At 43.5% G+C, this 21,464-nt stretch overlaps 1 protein-coding gene across 3 annotated transcripts in view; it reads left to right on the forward strand.

The window, feature by feature from the left end:
- Positions 1-13,905, forward strand: part of fgf19 (fibroblast growth factor 19) — an 18,170-nt gene extending 4,265 nt beyond the window's left edge. Inside the window, exons 3-4 of one of the 3 annotated variants that reach the window (XM_015940874.3) lie at positions 5,529-5,658; positions 6,085-6,858. In XM_015940874.3, the coding sequence (XP_015796360.1) occupies positions 5,529-5,658; positions 6,085-6,230 (276 nt within the window). In that variant the 3' untranslated portion in view covers positions 6,231-6,858. Of the gene's footprint in view, positions 1-5,528; positions 5,659-6,084; positions 6,859-13,126 lie in introns of those variants that run through there. The other 2 variants (XM_054738465.2, XM_015940873.3) reach the window with 2 other exon arrangements.
- Positions 13,906-21,464: the final 7,559 nt, after the last annotated feature.

The raw sequence follows: 21,464 nt of genomic DNA on the forward strand, positions 1-21,464 counted from the left end.
TAACAGCTCTTGAGGATCAGTGCTGCCCAGCCTGATGTTAAAGCTGTAGAACATGATGGTTACATTCTCTACAGAACACAGTAGTTCACAGCAGCGTGTTAAATAAAAGTCTCCTTTGGGTCTGCTGGAGCACAGAAAGGTCCAAGAGATCCTTCCAGCCAGCAGCCATCACCCTCTGGGACGTGTCTACCTGACCATCAATTATTAGTTCACTTTATAAAACAAGTCCTAATACAACACTGGTACTACCTAGTGGGATTAAACGTTTATTCATGACACCATCATGCTAGCATACTAGTATACTATACTACAATTTTGTTGCATTCATGTCCGACATCTGTCGTCCCCGGAACCCTTCTTGGATTTGATTGTTCTGATCACAACCTGCTAGCAGACTCATGTGGGATTGCCTGTTGGGTTCTGTGCATGAACGGCTAAACCACTGAGGAGGATGAAGTAGCAGAAGTCACCGGGGCACCGTTTTGTCAGAGAGAAAAAGAAGAAAGACACAAAGAAGTGAGGTATGTACTTTTGACTAGATTTGTTGTATTTTTCATTTTCTTTGATTAGCATATTACTGTGCTAGCTAGCAATAGCTGAAGTACCATCATGTCATCTAGTTAAGATTAGGTAGCAACCATGGACATATAAAAACTATGGACATAACCTGCCCATTGTTCCACGGGGGGCAGGTTGAAGCCAGAAGTGGTAGGTTCCCACCACTGATTTTTTTGGCCGTGTCACACACAAGACACCGCGTGTCCAAAGAGACATGAGGTAGACACCTCATGGACTGGCGCTGTCCACGAGGCACCAATATCGGTACCGGCCAATGCTAATCATTTTTTTAACATATTGGTATCGGTCTGATAAATAAGACTGGGTCGATATTAACAACATTTTTTTTTTCATCTTGTCTTTACAGTTCAATTTAGTTTACTTATACAGTGCCAAATCACGACAAGAGTTGTCTGAAGGCACTTCACTCAGTAGACAATCCAAGACAGTTCAGTTCATTAAGCCAATCAGAAAAACTTTTACTGCTGCCCCCTCGACCCGACTCCGGATAAGCGGCTGGAAACGGATGGATCACTCCTGGAAAGGATTCTTCTACTCTTAGCAATATTCTGATAGTGGAAGAAGGAAATCCTACAACCCTGTTTAACGTGGGATTTTAATGACATGTCCTCATCAAAGATAACACCTAGGTTTTTACTTTGTTCTTGGAGACTAATTTACTAGCCTGGCCTGCCAGACTCCTCCTCTGCTTAATTCTGCACAGAGAAAGGGTCTGGGAACACTCCTATTCAAATAACCCCACCCCCTGAGAATTTTAACCGAGCCAGTCAGTGCTGAGCAGCGTACGCCACACACCGTAACGCTGAGTTTGTCATAAACATGGCGACTGAAGCGGAGTTCGCTGCGGCTCTTTCCTCTGCTCTAAATGACTTGAATGTATTTAAAACCACAACAAGTAGAAGCGCTAAAAGCCTTTCTACTAAAGAAAGATGTTTGTGGTGTCACCAGACGCCATTTTTGACTACAGCTAACAAACTCCAGAGTCACGCGGTACAGTCGGAATTTACGTCTTTTTTCTAATTGGTTATTTTTGAGCTGCCTAGTCCCGCCCCTCATGTTCCTCTCTGCCTGTGAGCTACCAGACTCTTTCTCTGTGCAGAATTAAACAGAGGATGAGTCTGGCAGCCCAGGCTACTAATTTCATGCCGTTCAGATCAGGTGATTGACTAAGCAGTTTTCATTTCTGAAGTTCCAATCCAAAGATGAGGAAATTCAGTCTTGTCTTGATTTAAAAGCAGAAAGTTTAGAGTGATCTATTTTTTTATGTCTTCGAGACAAGCCTGTACTCTACCTAACCAATTAGGTTCATCAGAGTTAATGGATAAATATAACTGAGTGCCATCAGCATAACAGTGGAAGTTTATCCCACACTTTACACTACATTGTTTAGTTTTACTTGTGTGAAAATAACATTTTGCTGTGCCATGACATTCATTTAATATATTTCCTGTGGTTTTCTCAAGTTTAAGGACCTAGAGCCACCAGAGGTGACTGTCCAAGAGCGTGCGGCTCCTCCTGCTTCTAACTGTTGCACCTGCTTGTTCAGGTGAGGGACTTCTGCTCATATTGACAGCAGCATTAGTTCCACTTTTGGTGTGTGGCTGATTAATGTCAAGATTTTTTAATCGATAACTTAACTCTCATTAAGTCATGGAACAATGTGTTCTTTAAAACAATATACCAGGTTATAATTTGTGTTGCAGCCCCTCAATAGACATTTAAATCGATTTTATAGTTGTTCACTATCTTGTGTACATGCGGTGTAATCCATCTCATGTCTAAGATAAAAGTGTGCTTCATGTGTAGATGCAGTAAGAAGCAGCAGTCCATCATCACTTGATCCTGCATCTACAGAGACCAGAGTTTGTTTGGACAGGACCACATCAGGTAACACCTGATTTCCTTTTCCCCTAAATGATGGAAGGAGTTCCCATCATAACTTTAGCAGGACCTCAGTAAATAGTGAAGAAAATTATAAGAAGCTTGGTGAGATGCTTAAAAAAACAGTCTTTTTCTGTTTGTTTTTGTTGCAAACTTTTTTCAGCAAAACAAAATTTTAGCACATAAAGGTCTCAGTTACTTGGTAAATGTAACTTTGACCAGACATTAAAATACATCAACACATCAATAGAAGTAGCTTTATAGAAATGTACTCATATTGTTGAAATGATTGACTAAAGTTGTTTAAATAAATACACAGCAATTTGGAAACAAGGTCTTTTTGTGTTTGTTGGGGGTGGAGGGGCGCCACTTCCTTCGCTTGCCTAGGGTGCCAAATGGTCCAGGACCACCCTTGCACACACACACACACACACACACACACACACACACACACACACACACACACACACACACACGCACACACACACACACACACACACGCAGCATGCCCCTGATTGCCGTGAGATTGGGAGAGGGCATTTCTGTGTGTGTGTGTGTGTGTGTGTGTGTGTGTGTGTGTGTGTGTGTGTGTGTGTGTGTGTGTGTGTGTGTGTGTGTGTGCGTGCGTGTGTGTGTGTGTGTGTGTGTGTGTGTGTGTGTGTGTGTGTGTGTGTGTGTGTGTGTGCGCAGCACATTTTTAATGACAATTTGTGGGTTTTTTATTTCTTCCACATCACTTAACTTAGTCGATTTTAATTTAGACATTTTATTTGTAGATGGTGCTCTCTCGTTATTGTGAAAGGGTTCCTTCAGGCTTCAGATTTCATTATGTATTATGCATATTATGTATTGAAAGACCAAGTTCACTTGTTCTTTTTTTTTTTGTTCTTTTTTCCAACACATCTGCAGTGGTCTCTTTATGCCTCATCTGTCTAGAATGCCTTATGAGTGGATCTCTGTGGGAAAAACAGGGTATCTGCAGGTTTAAGGGAGCCAAATTTAAGACTTTTTAAGGCCTTTTTTAAGGCCACTTTGACCAAATTTCAGCAATATTTTTAAATTACATTTAAGCTATAATTTCCTGCCATTGCCTGGAACCAGTGCAAACCACGTCACGAACGTGGGATTAGCTATCCAGCTACTATTAAACTTGCACTTCCCCATGGTGCAAGCTCGCGCTAGCTTAACCAGCTAATGTGCTCATCTAAAAATAGCCCCCTTTCACAACCAACTGAATGTGTACGGTTCCGCTTATGCCAACATCATACACAAAAAATGCTGAACACTAACTAGAAATTCAAGAAATTTTTATAGAAATAAAAGAATCTTGTTTATTGGGTCTTTGGTAATGTAAGACCTTCGGAAACTCTATTTAAGGATTATTAATCATTTTTAAGGATTTTTAAGGCCTTAAATTTGGAAAAGCAAATTTAAGAGTTTCTAAGGGCCCGCGGATATCCTGGAAAAAGCTCTGGTGCTCCTTTTTCCGGAACTAGAAGCTAGTTGGTGGAGAGGGGAGCCGAAAAGAGCAGGATTTGGAGCCTTTCTCTGTATTAATTCCTGATATTCTGACATCTCTCCTCTGATTGGCTGGTTTTTCAGTGGACTTGCTCATGATGGAGGCCCACCCTGCTAATTACAGGAGACAGCCATTTTTTTCATGTCCCACTCAAATATTACTCTGAAAATTTCCTGCCCATGATCGATCCACAACAAGAAGGGACGGGTACAAGTTGCTAGGCACATGTGTGATGATGTTAAAAATGGCATCGCCCATAGAGGAAACCGACAGGGAGTCAGTGCTGTGCATGCGTGAATAGAGATATTGACAGCAAATGGCGACTTACTGGAAACAACTTTAAAACACATGCCCCAGAGAGCCAAGAAACACATTTAAGATTGATGAAAATGCTCCAGCTACCTGGGGCTTTGCCCCCTGGCCCCCCACATGGGTGTTGCCCCTTCACTCTAGCCTAAAGCAGCTATTCTCTAATTCACTTTGCCTAACACCCTGGATCACACATATGTTGCACTGCAATTTAAATGAAAAGTAATGATGGTGTTTCGACCACGCCAGTCACTTCCTTTGAGATTTATCAGCTTGTAAAAGTTCGTAATTAGCATGACTACAAATTAAACAGCAGCATGTCACATAAATGACATTACCACAGAATATCTTCTCCCCTAGCAAAGCTGCTACTTACCACATGGCCATGGTCCTTCCTTCTGAAGGAAGGATTTGAAGTTCGCTGAACTGACAGCCATTTTACTTCTGTTTTTCTCCGTGTCTGGTTTGATGACGTCCCTTTTGTGAAGCGCATTTGTAGTCCTGGACTTTTTTTCACACAAAACCTAACCCGAGACAAACACCAGTAATTCACGCCAAAGCAAACAAATGAACTAGCATGGCGGCGGATACTGGAGACTGGGCGAGTCAATGGACAGAAAGCGAGGTTTTGGACTTGATCAGCATATGGGGTGACAACTCCATTCAAGCAAAACTTGAAGAGTCGTACCATAATCGTTCTGTGTTCGAGTGTATTGACAAAGAAATGGCTGAACGAGGGCACAGGCGAATGTGGCTACAGTGTCAGAGGAAAATGAATACTGTCAGAGCCAAGTTTAAAGAAGCTGAAGATATAAACAAACGAAGCGGACGTGGTCGAGTCACTTGCCCGTGTTATGATGAGCTTGAGCGTGTTTTAGGTGACAACCCCAGCTGTCAGCCACTAGAGCTAATTGATAGCTCCACTGAAACAGCTGAAGAGGAGCCTGAAAATCCAGGGACCAGCGCTAATCCAGCTCCCAGCGTTGACAGCCAAAAAGGTAGGCTATTGTGTTGTAGTCATGCGTGCAGAATAAGACTGTGTATCGGTAAGATTACGTTGATCGTAACGTTCTGCATAACCATGTCTAAACAGATAACATAACTGAATACATTAATGAACAAAAACGGAGAACATTGAGTGTGTCTGCAATACTGTAACTTTAAATGAAGGCTGAGTTACGTCAGCTGAAACCCTATACATACAATTTTAAAAGGTTGATATTTGACTGTATTTTTTAAGGTGCCTACACCAGGTGATGGGCCTCCTGTGTTGCTGACATGTGATTCCGCCTCAGAGGAAAGTTCTCCATCTGCAGCGAGTTCAGATAAATCTAAGAAGAAGAACGCATGCACCAGAACCACCGGAGTAAGTAAGTAACCCAGAGATGTCATTTATTATTGCAAATTGCTGGAGTGAACTTTTCAGTGTCCCATTATTTAAACAAAATGTTTATTGTGAAGTGTAATGTAAGCCAAAATGGTGTTTCCCTTAGAGTTAAATTTAACCCTAGAATAGCTAAGCTAGGCACACAGACATCCTTTAATGAATCCTACTCCTTTTGTCAATGAGGGAGAAGGTAGGGAATGGAACGTAAAACACTTTATCTTGTACATTGGTCCACCCCCAAAAAAGAACAGTTTACTTAAATTATCTAATAATATACTTAGTTTTGGACCTATGCTGTTTTGATGATGTTCCTCTTTCTCCAAGAAATGCATATAAACAGTTTCTCTCACTTTGAAACAGTAAAATGATCCTTTTGCTGAAATAACACAAAGAACTATGCTCTTTACAGATACGTCTGCCGAGAGCAGGAGGAGAAACTCGGAGGTGGAGTCAACTCTGGAAGGTTTTGCAGACCAGATCTGGTCGTTGCATCAAAAACATGCTTGTTGGACAGTTTCAGTACTTTTGAATGTGACTGACACATTGTGTCTTTAAGATTTAGGTTTGGCTGTTGCTACGCAGACTTATGATACCCTCAGACACAAAACTGCAATTGGAGTGCACAAAGATTTGAGTGTAGATGTTCTACTTGTTAAAATAAAAGTTGTTCACACACAAACAAATTTACTTTCAATGCTTTATTTGAAATTTATTGAATGCATCACTTAAAGGTGCAATGTAATGTTACTAATACATCAAGCTCTACTTAACTGACGGGACAACAATATAAATGAAAACATTTGGCTCTGATTTATTTTCTTGAATCTCAAATGAGTACCTCTCTCCACATTCAGAGACCCTAAAGTTCTTCTAAGAACCTGCAGAATTAACATCACCTATAAAGTAAACGAGGCTTGTGTCCTGCTCAGAGCAGCTGCATGCGTCACAAATGCCTTTCATCACTTGAACACTGGAGCTTTAAGACAAGAAGGCATCTGTTTGGCTGCCACACACACACACACACTCATACACACATATATATGTTGTCTTTCTCCTGCATGACAACAGGCGTTTTGACTCCTCGGTTGAGCAGACTCGTGTAGAGCATGCATCACCATTTAAACCATTGTTTTTGTGCCTTAACGTTGACTCTGAAAAAATGGGGTCGGCGCCTCTCATTCGTGTTGGCTAAACATCTAAGATGCCTACATCAGTTTCATTGTCGGCTCTACCATGTTTTTCCACAATTGTGTGCAGCATGCACTTATACTTGTGGACACTGTGTGGATGTCCACATCAAGACGTTTCCCAAGGCGGCTCCACCGACCCTTAAGTCGACCAAATGCACACTCCACTGCTATCCTGGCTCTGCTGTGTCGCTCACTGAAGTATTGTTGCTCTTCAGTTAAGGTTGCTGTGTCTGTGTTCAGCAGCCAGCTTCACAGGGGATATGCAGGGTCACCGAGCAGCATGAATGGAACTTCAACACCCGTGATTTCTTCTGTGGCCTTAGTTTATGTGAATACAAGGTGGCATACACCAACAAGGCAGAATTGTTAAAAAAAAAACATTCATTGCAGTTTGCTGTCTTCAAAGGTACTGACTGGTGGAAGATCTCAGGATTCTTGAGAACTCTGGCATCGTGAACACTTCCTGGCCATCCAGTGTAAATGTTAGTGAAACTGTCGGGAGGACAACGTTACAGAAACAAACATTTTATTTGTACTTTGTGATCAGTAGAATCTGACAAATCTGCAAGTATCCCTTAAAGCACTGCTGCTCTTAAAAACAAAAATAAAGACAAATATCAGGGCATATGTTAATGAGAAAATAAAAACTGGAAAATAAAACTGTCAATAATAAACCTTTATACATCAGTCAAAGCAATAATGTTGTGACTGGGTATGTGTGCCAGAAGATGCAATATATTCCACAAAATAGAGCTGAGTGTACAGCGAGTTTAAACGCACAGGGAGAGGGATGACTGGAAGCAGTGGATAACTGGGAGAAAGCAGGGAGACTGAGGGAAAACCAAACACAAAAGGATCATTACAGTTAAGAGCAAACTGTTGCTTGCATTATTCTCTCATTTCGCTTTCTCAAAATGAGTAGATCACAGTATGCTTACCAGAACTGATGATTGACGACGCCTTGAAGGATGACAGAGTGCCAACCTTTGCAGTTGAAATAATCAGTGATAATCCTAAGGAGCAACGATGGGAATGTGACTCCCATCTATGCCCCTTCACACTGTGGGAACCCTCATTGCTGTCTGAAGCCTTCAGTAACTTGCATCAGGTCATCTCGAGGCCATTTAATGTACTCAGGCACGAGGATGAAGACTGCACAGCAGAATTCATGGACTATAGAAAAAAGGGTGAATTTGGCAACTCCAAACTGTTTTGGCATGATCCAATAACATGCGCCAGTCGACAGCCTCGATGATGGCATTGCAGACACACACACAAAAATCAGACACTCAAAAAATCGGAATTAAGCATCCAGGCCAGCCTGCCTTAGGCTACGTTCACACTGCAGGCCTTGATGCTTAATTAAAAATTTTTTTTGAGTAAATCAGATTATTTTGTGTGGCCGTTCACATTATTACTGAAATGTGACATTAAACTCTCCTGTGTGAACGCTTCATGGCCCCAAAGAGACCAGCATGCACACTGAGTGGAGCCGAAACCAGGAGCAGCGCAGTTGTGCAATACCCTGCTCGAGTTGTGATGTGGAAGCCTTCACTGATCAGGATCACACCTATGGGCCATTCCCATCTGTACCGGGTCGGCCCGGGCCGGGTAGCATAGGTTGTTTACATATCTGGGTGGCCTGGTATTTTTCCGGGCCAACCAAGGCTCATCCTCAGCCCTCTTCTCGAGGGGGTCTGCTTCAGGCCGACCAGGACCAACACACCCACTGCTGACAGCAAATTCACACCTTCCATTAGAGCAAGCCTCTGATTGGTGGGTAGAATCAGCCCACATGGGCTTAAGGCAAGGATGTGTGGAATCAACCGGGCCGACTGGGGCTACCCAGCCCGGGTCGACCCGGTACAGATGGGAATGGCCCACTAATTCTCCCATTTTGGGTGCGAAACTGGTTTAAAAACTGTAAACTATGTTACTGCTCGTTTCCACCATCTTCCTGAATACCGAAAATGTTCCGGTATTATTTCATTCACGGAAAACCCTCCGTTCTCACCCCCCACCCCCACCCCCCCACCCCTCCTCATGGAGACCAGTAAAACGCTTTGCTCCAGCAGCACCTCCCGCATGCTCTCATGTATTTTTAATTCCTAAACAGGAGGTCCAGACCCCTGAACCTTTCTGTCAGCGCTTCTCCTCAGGAACATCAGACTGTCAGAAAATAATATTCAGAAAAAAGCAGATTTGATGTACTTTTGCCTGCAGTGTGAACGTAGCCATAGGCAACCCTATTCACATTGGACCACGCATGGGACAGTGTCACCAGCAAGGAGGATTCAGGCAGTAGCGGGCGACATCGTCCTCTGCTGGACGCTACCAACACTCTGATGACTAGAGGCATTAGTTGAAACATGAGTAGCGTTAAGGATTGGCTACATATGTAACAAATGAACAAGATGCAATAATTCCATATAAATATGAAATATCAATCTCTCCAGAGCAACCTTAACACGGGTATCGTAGACTCTGCACAGCGGCATCAAATGGTTTTAATAAACCAACGCAGACACCACAGTCCCTCTCAGATACTCACAAGGCTCTGCTAAAACATCTAGCTTACATTAAATCATCTCATCCATTGTCTGCCATCTGTTCAACCACCATTTCATTCATAGTTTGTCATGTGTAATAATTTAGTTTAGAAATATAGAACTAAATTCCTTTTTAGAAACTATACTGTTGGGGTTAGGGCTAATGTGAAGTGTGTGTTCCCTGAATAGCCAAAGAACCTAAAGTAATCTAAATCAAACATTCAATGATCAATCAGATTTATATTTCATATTTATATGGAACATCACATCTTATTGTTCTCTTAAAAATGTTGCTAATCCTCACCACTACAATTTGCTATCAACTTTCCTCCTGCAGCCATGTCCAGGGATGTTGGCTACAGTCCCATGGATCTGAAATGTATGAATAATAAGTGCAGCAGTAGTCACAGGAACATCTGGCTGCTTGGAGATGGTCTGATAGCCTTTAGCTGTAAGAAGCTTGTCTACCAGTTTGTTTCTAATCTCCTGTGACAACGCTTTCATTCACTTCCTCCGGTCCATGTGGAGTGTGGTACACACCACAAACTGCTACATGGAGCCCTGCAGGCCCACTGACTGATTACAGGATTGTAGACACCTCTGATGCTAATTAGTGGGCACACCTGGAATCAACATGTCCCTTTGGTCTTTTCTAGGGGTACCATCATTTTTGCCCAGGTCTGTTCAATGAGTTTATTTTTTAAATAATTCTGTTGAAGCATGGTGGAAAATTCAAGTTATTTCTGTGGCCGTTGTGGATGTTTCTTTCACTGACAGAAGGGTACCAACAATTTAGTCCACGACTGCATCTACGTATTTTCTTTAACTTATCAGTGCTAACTCCGTCCTCTGTCAGTGGGAGGGTGAGCTAGCAATAAAACACACACAAAAAAAAGGTATTTCCTTATTTTCCAGTTGGAGTCATCCAGTTTTTTTACCATAGTGGACAAATCAACCAGTTAACATCGATGCTTCAATTTCACTCAGACCATACGAAGCATTAAAACACGTTTCTTACTTTAAAAAGCACGCTCAAACAGGCTTCGTGTAAACTTTCCACAAATACATAATTAATTTTGCAAACAGTAAAAGCTAAGAAAAATACAAGTTAATATAACGGATAGTCTTCCATGATATCTGCTGAGGCCAGCTCTCCTCTGTCGTGTTGTCAGTCAGCTACTGTGTTCTGTCAGTCATTCGATGATCCGGCGGTTCATCAACCTTTGTCCAGTGTGACGCAGGCTGTGTTTGCAGTGTGGAAAAGCTGAATGAAAAGGCCCAGCAGCAGCAGCAAGCCTGGCCCCTGGCTGGCTGCCTGCTGCCAAAGCTAACAACCATCGAAGAACTTTCATTTCTGTGATTTTCTCTTTGTATCTTAAGGATGATTCTGTTAGATTCTACTCAGGGGAGGATTTAGGACTGGAAAAGATTCAGGATTTAGCCCAGATGAGTGATTTTCTACCTATAAATGAAACAGTTCAACTTCCAGATTTGGACCATTTAAGCAGACAAAGAGCACTAGATTACACTTATGAACCGATATGATGATGAAAAGTTTGTTAGCTTCTAGACAGTACTGTGAAAACAAATCCTCTTTGGAACTTTACATTAAGATTTGAGCCGATGCAATAACCCTCACATTTATTCATATCCTTCCATTAAAGTAAAGACTAAATTCACAGAAGTCAATGAAATAATTAGAGACTCAAACTATAACAAATAGAAAATATCTCAATAACACTACGGCAAAATAGAATTAGGCCTTGTCCACACGCAGCCTTTTTTTAAACGAACATCCGCCCCTCCAAAAACTTGCATCCACACCACCTCGTTTAAAAAAAAACTCTGTCCACATGTACCCGGATAAATACGTTGTTAAGGACATGCCAGACCTGTAGGCGGCAGTACTTCCCCCGTTCTTAACCTCGTCCTTCGTCTGTGGTCTTCCGCAAGGAGCAGTAATTCCGCTTGCAAAAACAAACAAGCAGAAAGCGCTTGGACAATTGATAAAGCGAGCGCAGCTCTGAGGGCATCCATGCTGTCGGCTAGTGTAAACACAGGTCGCACACGTGATGTCAGCATTTTTTTGTCACGGAAAGTGACGTTGCGGACCTTAAAACTCCGGTTTTGTCCGTCCACACGCAGACACCCAAAACGGAGAAAACGCAGATCTTCACTTTGGCCGGAGTTTTTTAAAAGATCAGTTTTCGTGTGAAAAAAACTCCATTTTTGTGTGGATGACAGGCCAAAACGTAGGAAAATATCTACGTTTTGGCAGATCCCTGGCTACGTGTGGACAGGGCCTTAGAAATAGGAAGTGCTGCCAGCACAATGAAACTGCAAAGGTCCTGTGGACAGGATAAATGAAAGCACCATAAACACAGCTGGCTTCAGAGAGTAAAATAATTACAACTAGGTTATTGTATATAAGGTTTTTGGTGTATCAGAGTGGAGGTCATTAGGAGAAAGTAACTAGTCTTGAGAAAGTAGCTTACTACCAGGCTGGTCTCAGTTCTGAAACCTGGATATTCTGTGGATATTCTGACAAATTACTTCTGAAATTAATTCTATTGGAACTCCACTGTAAAAACAACACATCCTGTCTACAAAAACACCCGTGAAGCAAGGTGAATCAGATTCAGTGGTGTAGTGGTTGAAGTATCCGGCTGGTGTGTAATTGTGCGCAGGTTTGCCTCCTGGTCGCAGCATTCACTTTTTATTTCCTTTTCTTTTTTATCAACACTTGCCAGTATTATGTTTTCAACCCTTTATCGTAACATATAAGGACCAATCTGTTTGTTCTTGACTTTCTTTGTCTATTTAGCCAGTGTGAGTCCGGGTGTGAGCAGAGTATCAACTAAAGGCTGCTTGGAAACGACTAAATTCAAAGATCTTTAGAGACATAAAATAGCAGAAAATAACCAAAAAAAAAACCTAAAATAAAAAGACATGAAATCTGTTTCAGCTGGCTGAATAAATTACTGCCGACACCACCTAGAGTCGAGCCAGCGTTAGCAGAGGGCAAAACGAAACTAAAGTCAGATAAAAATGCCACTAGACTACCACAGATAATACAAAATTAAGTTTGGGGCAGTCATGGGCAGAGATTCGCTGAATGGAACCTTTTCATTTTGGGGTATAAATTCAGGCCTCGTCATGTAGCAAAGTATATTAATCTTGTTTCATTTGAACATAGAACATAGTATTAACAATTATAAACTAGTAACCACCGTGGTTCTGGTCTGACAACTGGCCCCACGCTGCCCCTCTCTGCATGATGCAGCCAGGTGTACTTGGTCTCTCCAGCTGGCTGTATGCAGGCCACACTGTGCAGTTGTGCTCACTCTAGTGGGCCTTGGTACTGCATGCTATCTCTAAGCCAACATTTTTTTTTTTACTCTTCAAAAGTCAAAATTTGATTGTGGGCTTTTCAGAAAACATCCGGGGCTTGAGCCCTTGCAGCCATCCATAACCCCGCCCCTGACTCTGCTACCACTGCTGTACACAAACTAAAAGTCCCTGATAAGCTGAATGCACTGAGAGGGATTGAGTGTTGGAGCTCAAACCTGTTTCGTCTGTTTGAATCGTTTTACCAATGCAGATAGACCGCTCATGGAAGATCACAGAAGTTCAAATCTGTTTGTTTTCAACAAGTTAAAAGGTCAATTTCATCAAACCCCTAACATCATGAACATCTCGTTTCTTCTTCCAGCACTCGTACATCAGAGCCGACTGCACCTTCAGAGAGCAGATCCTGGCAGATGGCTACAACATCTACGTCTCTGATGGACATGGAGCTCTTCTCAGTTTGGGAAACAACCAGCAAAGGCTGCAGGGCTCAGACCGAGGCCATCCTGCTCTGGCCCAGTTCCTCCCCAGGATAAACACCCTTCAGCAGAACCTCTCAGCGGTACCTAATGTCCCTGACCAGCTGGATCACACAGAAGAACACAAAGATGTGACGGACTCATTTGGAAGGCTCTCTCAGATCATTCACAGCCCAAGCTTCCAGAAGAGATGAGTCGGCAGATCCAGATTCGAATGATGGACAGGTGTTAGAGGTTCTACAGGCTCCTCTTTGCGTGTCCTAAAACCACAGACAGACCGGAGCACCGACAGGTGGAAATGATGTGTCTGAACAGATTCTTAGACCCACTGATGTCCTGAGTGAAGACAGACCCAGTACAGGGTGGGAAGCTCCATCCCACCAACTTGAGAAGAACATCTTCTGGACAAACGCAGGAGTTGGTCCCTGCTGCATGGTGATGTGGTTCTCAGAGGTCCGATCCAAAGCTGCTACCGTGTCCAAACACCCGATAGTCCTCCAGCTGAAGAGGAGAAAGAGCAGGTTTGGACTGTGAGGTTCCTTCTGCTCAGAGGGTTTTAGTCTGGATGATCTCGTATTCATGCTTCTGTGCGTGTACTTAATAAAGTTAATCCTAGAAAAATGTTTTAGTTTTTAAAATAAAGTTATGAGATTGAGAAATTAGACAAGCAGATGAGTTTTTGTGATCTTTGCTTCATTCACATATATTATATAAATATGTACATACAATGTAAAATGCATCAGTTTTGTTTTCGGAATTATTTACAAATCGTTTTTACCAGCTGTCTCATTAATTAGTGCTTGTCGCTAGTTTCACTCCTGAGGTGCTGGGAAAGGCTGCAGCTAAACAGCCAGCCAGTCACATTTGGTTCCTAAGGAGAACTGGAGTATTTTTGGCTAGTCAGCATCATTGAATTTACTGTCTGCTACAGGAAACAGCTAGAAAATGCTGGTTCTGCTTTCTCTCTCTCATTTCATCCTTCACACACACACACACACACACACACACACACTCACTGTTGATTTATATAGATAAAACTGAAATCCTACATGTATCTGCTGCTGTAAAATGTGTTTATTTTTTCCCGTTTTACGCAACTTTAATACTAAAACAAGATATCTAATTAATTTTCTAATTAGTGTTGGTGCCACCCAGTGGCAGAACTAAGTATTGCACTTTGATTAGATAAACTGAGGCTGTGTCCGAATCCAGGGGTAGGATGCTTGTGAGTGCGCATTTTGAGGTCGATGACGTCAAAGCGCAGCGACGAGTACTGTCCGAATTCCAAGAATCCTCATTCTCACGTCCTCAAACGCGTCCTCGCTCCACCCACATTTCGAGGATGGGTCTGATGAATCCTCACAGGAGCAAGGGTATCCCAGCATGCTTTGCGCGCCGGCCGCTGGACTCGACACTCGCAACAACGGCGGACGGAGCGGGACAGCAGTACAGCTTAAAATGTAAGTTAGTTAAAAAAATAGCGGTCAAAAAAATAAAATACGTGTTTGGGCACTTTTGGTTTGTGTTTTATATAAGATCTAATACCGCAAATTGTTTTTTTATGTAATTTAAGGCTAAAACATGCCCTACCGAAAACCAGCTTGAATGTTTAATAGGAAAAAACCCACCGTAAACTAGCTTCATCCCAGCAGGCTTTTTAAAAGAAAACAGTGGTAGAAAACTAAGCTGAAAGCGGTTCTGTTTATTGACATTTTTCGTTTGTATAAGTACATTTTAAGCAGAAATCAGAGCTTGTATGGTGGTCCCGTCATAATTCCCGTGTGTGTGTGTGTGTGTGTGTTTATTTAGCGAATAAAGTTTCTCATCATTTGTTTTAAGGTTAACACCCCACCGTAAACTTGCTTGAAAGTCTAATAGGAAAAAACTCACCGTAAAAGAGCTTGAATCTTATGTAATCATGTAACGAACACCAAAAATAACGAAAACTAAGTTTAATGTTTATTTAAGTTAATTTTTAAGAAACCACATTACTGATTTAATGTTTTTAATTTCATTTTAGGCGGAAAAAAACACAGAACACAATTTTCATCTCCCATGTTGATAAATTAAAATATTGTTTATTGCATGTTTTATCAACTATGATTTATAATCTGACTTTGTTCTTTTATTCCTCTCCATTCTCATCCAGAACCAGTACCTTTAAGGAGCATCTGTAATTTCATTATGCCCACAGTGTTCTCTGTTGTTAAATGACAATAAAGCCTTGTAATTCTAATTCCCTTTGTCTGTAGGACTGCAAGTATCCAGGGTCAGGAGAGGGAGTCAGCGGAAAGCCCACTGCTGAAACCTGGCCCTGGTTTGTCCCCATGGACGAGGTGTTGGGACAGAGGCCTTCCACTATGCCTCCTGTCCTTATTGCTTCCATTCCCGAGGACACTCCAGGGCCAAGTGCAGCAGGGGGTGAGACAGAGGACAGGGAGAGTGGTGGAAGGAAGCCGGAGTCCTGATCAGGGAGAAAAAGGAGAAGGGCTGATGAGCTCCTTGACCTGATCAGGGAGGACATGAGACAACAGAGGGAAGCGGAGGAGAGGAGAGAAAGAAGGATGGACAGATTTTTAGCATTGATGGAAAGGATGGCAGAGAAATGTTTTTTTTTTCTTTTAGTTTCTTCTGGTTCAGGTTCTATATATGTGTTTGAATGTTTTTGTTATTTGTTTAAATGTAATAAAATTTCTATTAATTGATAACTCTTTTTGGATCATTAACAGTTTTATTATTCAGTTTTTAACAAGTAACAACATAGTAAATAAATGGTAAGGGAACACTGTAAGGAATAAAAGTAAAGATAAAAGTAAAATATATACAGTAAACTTGGAAAGCAGGGAGTCTTTGGTGGTGTTGCTAAATCTACTGAACATGGATCATCGAGGTGGATGGAGTGCAGGAACCGAGATCCGTGGCTGAACGTTTCTGGTTGGCAAGTGGAACGTCAGACAGAGTGGTCTGCAGAGGGTGCTTCTGGATGCGTCATCTCACTGACCACTGCATCGTCCATCAAAAGGGTTTGCTGGGCTGGCTCAATCGACGGCTGTCACATCATTAACATTCAGATATGTGCAAAAAAGGAGATCATGAGTATAATACTTGTAACTCTAGCAGATAACAGGACTAAATGATGTTTAAACTAGAGATTCCTACGTAAATTACTTGCCTGTTAACTTGTGATCTGGTGGTACTTACTCCAGAGCAGACACCTCAGCAGAAAGTTGGTCCCGCCAGAGGGCACCACTGACTGCCTCCAAACCAGCCTCCCCCTCATCTTCTGGAGCATCATCCTCCAGTTCATCGTCCTGCACCACAATGTCACCAGCACTGAGGCAGATGTTGTGCAGGATGGTGCATGCTGTGATGACCTGTAATAGAGATAAAAATTTAATTTATATTTCATTCCCAAACAAAGATTACACCCAAAGTTTATTTCCACTTTGTGTTAACTTACATGAGGTACAAAGGTGTGGTGGACCTCAAGCGCTTTCAGGAAGATGGTCCTGAACCTGGTCTTCATCATTCCAAAAGCACGCTCGATGATGCAGCGTGCCCTGGAATGATGGCGGTTGAAGCGATGGGCTCTCACACCTTGAACCACCCGTTTGTAGGGGGTGATGAGGGGGAGTGGATGTTGGAGGCATGGGTACCCTCCATCCGCGAGGATGAAATGCCCTGGAGGAGGAAAGGCTGACTGCCTGTACAGTGGGTTGTGCCGGAGGACCCTGGAGTCGTGGACCGACCCAGGCCAGCCCACATAGGTGTCGATAAAGCGGCCCTGATGGTCACAAACTGCCTGCAGGATGATGGGAACAGTTTCCTGTTTCTGTAGCTCTGACCATCAGGACCGCTCGGAGCCATGATCCGAATGTGACAGCCGTCGATCGCGCCTGCTGCTTTCATGAAAGCTCTGTGTCAAGCCAGCCCAGCAAACCCACGAGACACAACCTCCATCTCCTCTGGGGTTTTGGGGAGGTGAATGACCTGGTGGAGGATTGCGACCACATCCTACGTGACTCGATGGACGATGTCGTGGACAGTTGAGCGAGGCATCCCAAATACTCTTGAGACCACCCTGTAGGATGTTCCACTTGCCAACCAGAACAGAAACACCAGGGTCTCGATTGTGGCACCCCAACCATGTCGCCGATCTTGGTTCAGGAGATTTAGCAACACCACAAAAGACTCCCTGCTCAGACGAAAATCTGGCCTGGGATCTTCCTGGTTAAAAAACCGGTCCAGGACTGGCACACTCATGTTTATCCTACAGTACAGGGGTCTGTTCTGTTAAAAGAAAAGTAGAGAACAATAAAACAATAAAAAAAACTGTATAAATGCTTGAGATTTTTAGAAGAGAGTTAGGCATTATTAGGCATAAGTTGAAAAGGACAATGCACATTAAACACATTGTAATGCTACTTTTACTATGAAATTTATGCACAGAACCAAGCATTATGATCAAATACAAACTTCTGAAATGTCATTCCATTAATTATTTTAGATGAATATAGGTTAAATTAACTATATGCATGTTAGTCTACTCTATACTAATGTGTATATTCAGCCACATGTCTTTCTGTTGCTTAAAATATAAATGAAACTAGCACTAAAGTTAACATGTAATGCCTGAAAGCTGGTTAACTAAACAAAACATAATTTTACCTGGATATGGCTGCTTCTCAGCCTTAAATACAAAGGCCGGTGACGTTTACTAAGCAGTCGCAGCTCCTCAAAAACCAAAAATAAAAGGGAATACTGCTGTGGATCCATTTTCACCTCTGACTAGCTGTCATGTTCTGCGGGTGGAGGTGGCAGACCATGTGTGGTGGTGGGTTCCGGAGGCAGATGAGCAGGCAGACGGATGTAAAAAATAAAAAGCTGTTTATTGAAGGACGGGAGCACAGGACGAACGAACATGCACAACGACAATGAACCGACAAAGACAACAACCAGGAGGGAGGTATAAATACACAAGGGAATCAGGAACACATGGGCAGAGTAATCAGGGACAGGTGAGAACAATTAGGCTAATCAGGGCAGGAGAGACACATTCAGGGAGGCTGGGGCGGATCATGACAGTACCCCCCCCCCCCTCAAGGGGCGGATACCAGACGCCCACAAGCCACAAAACACAGGAGACACGAACGAAGACCAGACCAGGGCACACATGACAAGGGAACACAGAAGACGAGACCAGGGAACAAGGAACACCATCCAGGCTGCGGAGCAGGGGCCTCTTGGTTCAGGCGGCACTCCGTCTTACGACCAATCAGACGTGTCCAAGAACTCAGTCCAGGGAAACTCGGACTCGTAGACTTGGGCACAGGGGACACGTAGACTTGGGCACAGGGGACACGTAGACTTGGACGTGGGCACGTAGACTTGGACGTGGGCACGTAGAGTGGGCACGTAGACTTGGACGTGGGCACGTAGAGTGGGCACGTAGACTTGACTGGACTGGGCACGTAGACTTGACTGGACACGATGACTTGACTGGACACGATGACTTGACTGGACACGATGACTTGACTGGACACGATGACTTGACTGGACACGATGACTGGACACGATGACTTGACACGATGACTTGACACGATGACTTGACACGATGACTTGACACGATGACTTGACACGATGACTTGACTGGACACGAACACTTGACACGATGACTTGACTGGACACGAACACTTGACTGGACACGAACACTTGACTCCAGGAACACAGGACACCAGGAACACAGAGACGAACTGCAGCAGCAGGCATAGGCCCCAGCAGGAACTGCTGCATGTAGAACCTGCAGGCACAGAACCTGCAGGCGTGGACCAGGAAGTGGTTGAGTAGCGGGAGCGACGCGTGGAAGCCCAGCTCGGCGGCAGGTACTCGACATCCCAATCAGAGCAGGTGCACATCCTATCTGCTGGGTCCATCAGCGGAGGCTCGGGTGAAGGGAAGCCGGAGAAGAGCGGGGAGACCAGCCCTACCACACCGGAGAATAATGGCGTGCGTAGGGGGTGTAATTCCCTTGAGGCTCCAGGATCCGCGGCTTCAGGAGAAGAACGGGAAGGGGCAAAAAACAGCTGGAGGAGAACGACCCTGGCCACCCCGAAGATAAATAGGATGCGCCAGGATCTCCCAGAGGAACTTCGACCACCCCGAGAACAGGTAGGATGCGCCGAACACAAACTCCAGGCCAGAAATCTCCCACAACTGAAAGGGACAAAAAAGAAGAAAATAATCCTCCAGGAACAGATGTGTTAGCTCACCACAGGTCCAGGTTTGGTCGGTTAATTCTGTCATGTTCTGCGGGTGGAGGTGGCAGACCATGTGTGGTGGTGGGTTCCGGAGGCAGATGAGCAGGCAGACGGATGTAAAAAATAAAAAGCTGTTTATTGAAGGACGGGAGCACAGGACGAACGAACATGCACAACGACAATGAACCGACAAAGACAACAACCAGGAGGGAGGTATAAATACACAAGGGAATCAGGAACACATGGGCAGAGTAATCAGGGACAGGTGAGAACAATTAGGCTAATCAGGGCAGGAGAGACACATTCAGGGAGGCTGGGGCGGATCATGACACTAGCTTGTTAGCTTGTTAGCCCTTTTTGACGCCGTCACGGTAGCTAAGCAACTGGACCTGGGGGCGGGAATAAAAACGAGGCTAGTACTGTCCGAATTCAGAGCCGCTGACTTCCGGTTTTAGCGGTCTAGCAAGAACCCGGCCTTGCTAGACCGGCGAGGACCCGTACTCACAAGCATCCTACCCCTGGATTCGGACACAGCCTGAGACTGTTACAACCTGGCTCATGGGATCGCAACATAAGGAGTAGGCAGGAAACTTGGTGGGAGTTAAATGGTATTTTGTTTTTTAAAATCACAGTCAAGTGCTCCCAAATGTGCTCCCTCTGATCAGTCTCATCTTTTTCTCTGCAGTCGCACCAAGCAGTCTTTTATGCTGCACCCACAGGTGCAGACACTCAAAGCAATTACAGGCTGGACACAGCCCCAGACCAATGATAATAGACAGGTGTGGACAAGGACATCCCAAGCAGCCAGTCGCACCGGCACAGCAACATTTGTTTTAATAGGATGGTCTGCACTGCAGCATCCCCCCCAACTGCCGAACTTTTACTTTGTGATGTAAACTTCAATTCCTGCAGCAAAAAATACACCGCAGAGGAAGCTGGTTAAAATGTGTCAGACTTTCATCCACTCCTCCTGCTGGACAAGGGCATGGCTGAGCAGGAGACCACAGATTCACGCTCGCTGCAGATTCAAGCTAGCCTGGCAAGCCATACTAAATAAATGTATTATTTAGTCTGGCCACGATCCATTGACGGCTCTCGGTTGTGGGGCAGGTTCTACCGTTGTCTTTCAAATGATCTCCGCATTCCACTGGACAATGAATGTGACATACTCTTGTTTCACTCTGTTGCATCATCCCACCCACCAGGCACATAGAATGCCCTGATTGGCCCACAAAGGGGATAAAGCTCTGTGATTTGTTCACTAAGCAGATAGAGCACTATGATTGGCCCACAATTATGGACCAATCACAGCTCTTTATGTGTTTGAAACCCCTCTAGAGAGCTGTGATTGGCCAGCCAGAGTCCTGGTAGGAGCTGTGGAGGTTCCAATGGAGCATGCCTAGACCAAACTTTGCAAAGCAAGGATTTGGTCTAGTTCACTAGGCTAGATTCAAGCTTCTGTTGTTTTTGAGACAGCGCCACCTCTTCCAAGATGGTGGACAATCTGCGAGCAAGTAATGACAGAGAAGCATATTATTTAACGATTCAAATAATCTCATCTACCAAACTTTCAAAATAAATGTATTGTTGAGTTCAATTTGACAAGCAAATGAACATTTTCTTGTGTTTAGTGCAGTGATTTGATGCTGTTTATCACCACGTGTTGGCTAAGCTACGAGCTCATTTATCTTAGGAGAAATGACCGGTCTGAACTGGTTAGATTCTTACTTTGACAAATGAAACAAAGTATTACATCAGAATGATGTGACAGAAAAGCTTATAGGCCAATATTTACATTAAATAATATTTATGTGATTGTTTTTATTTTCTAAAAGATAAAAAGCAGTTAGCTAACTTTAGGCTAAAGGTTCTTTATTACATACAAAGGCAAAAGTTAAAGACAGATGCTCTGTAAGGCTGTTCATGTAAATATAAACTGAATTGTGTTTGCTGCAGAACATTAGAG

The sequence above is a fragment of the Nothobranchius furzeri genome, chromosome 9, assembly GCF_043380555.1.
Source record: "Nothobranchius furzeri strain GRZ-AD chromosome 9, NfurGRZ-RIMD1, whole genome shotgun sequence".
Classification (NCBI taxonomy): domain Eukaryota; kingdom Metazoa; phylum Chordata; class Actinopteri; order Cyprinodontiformes; family Nothobranchiidae; genus Nothobranchius; species Nothobranchius furzeri.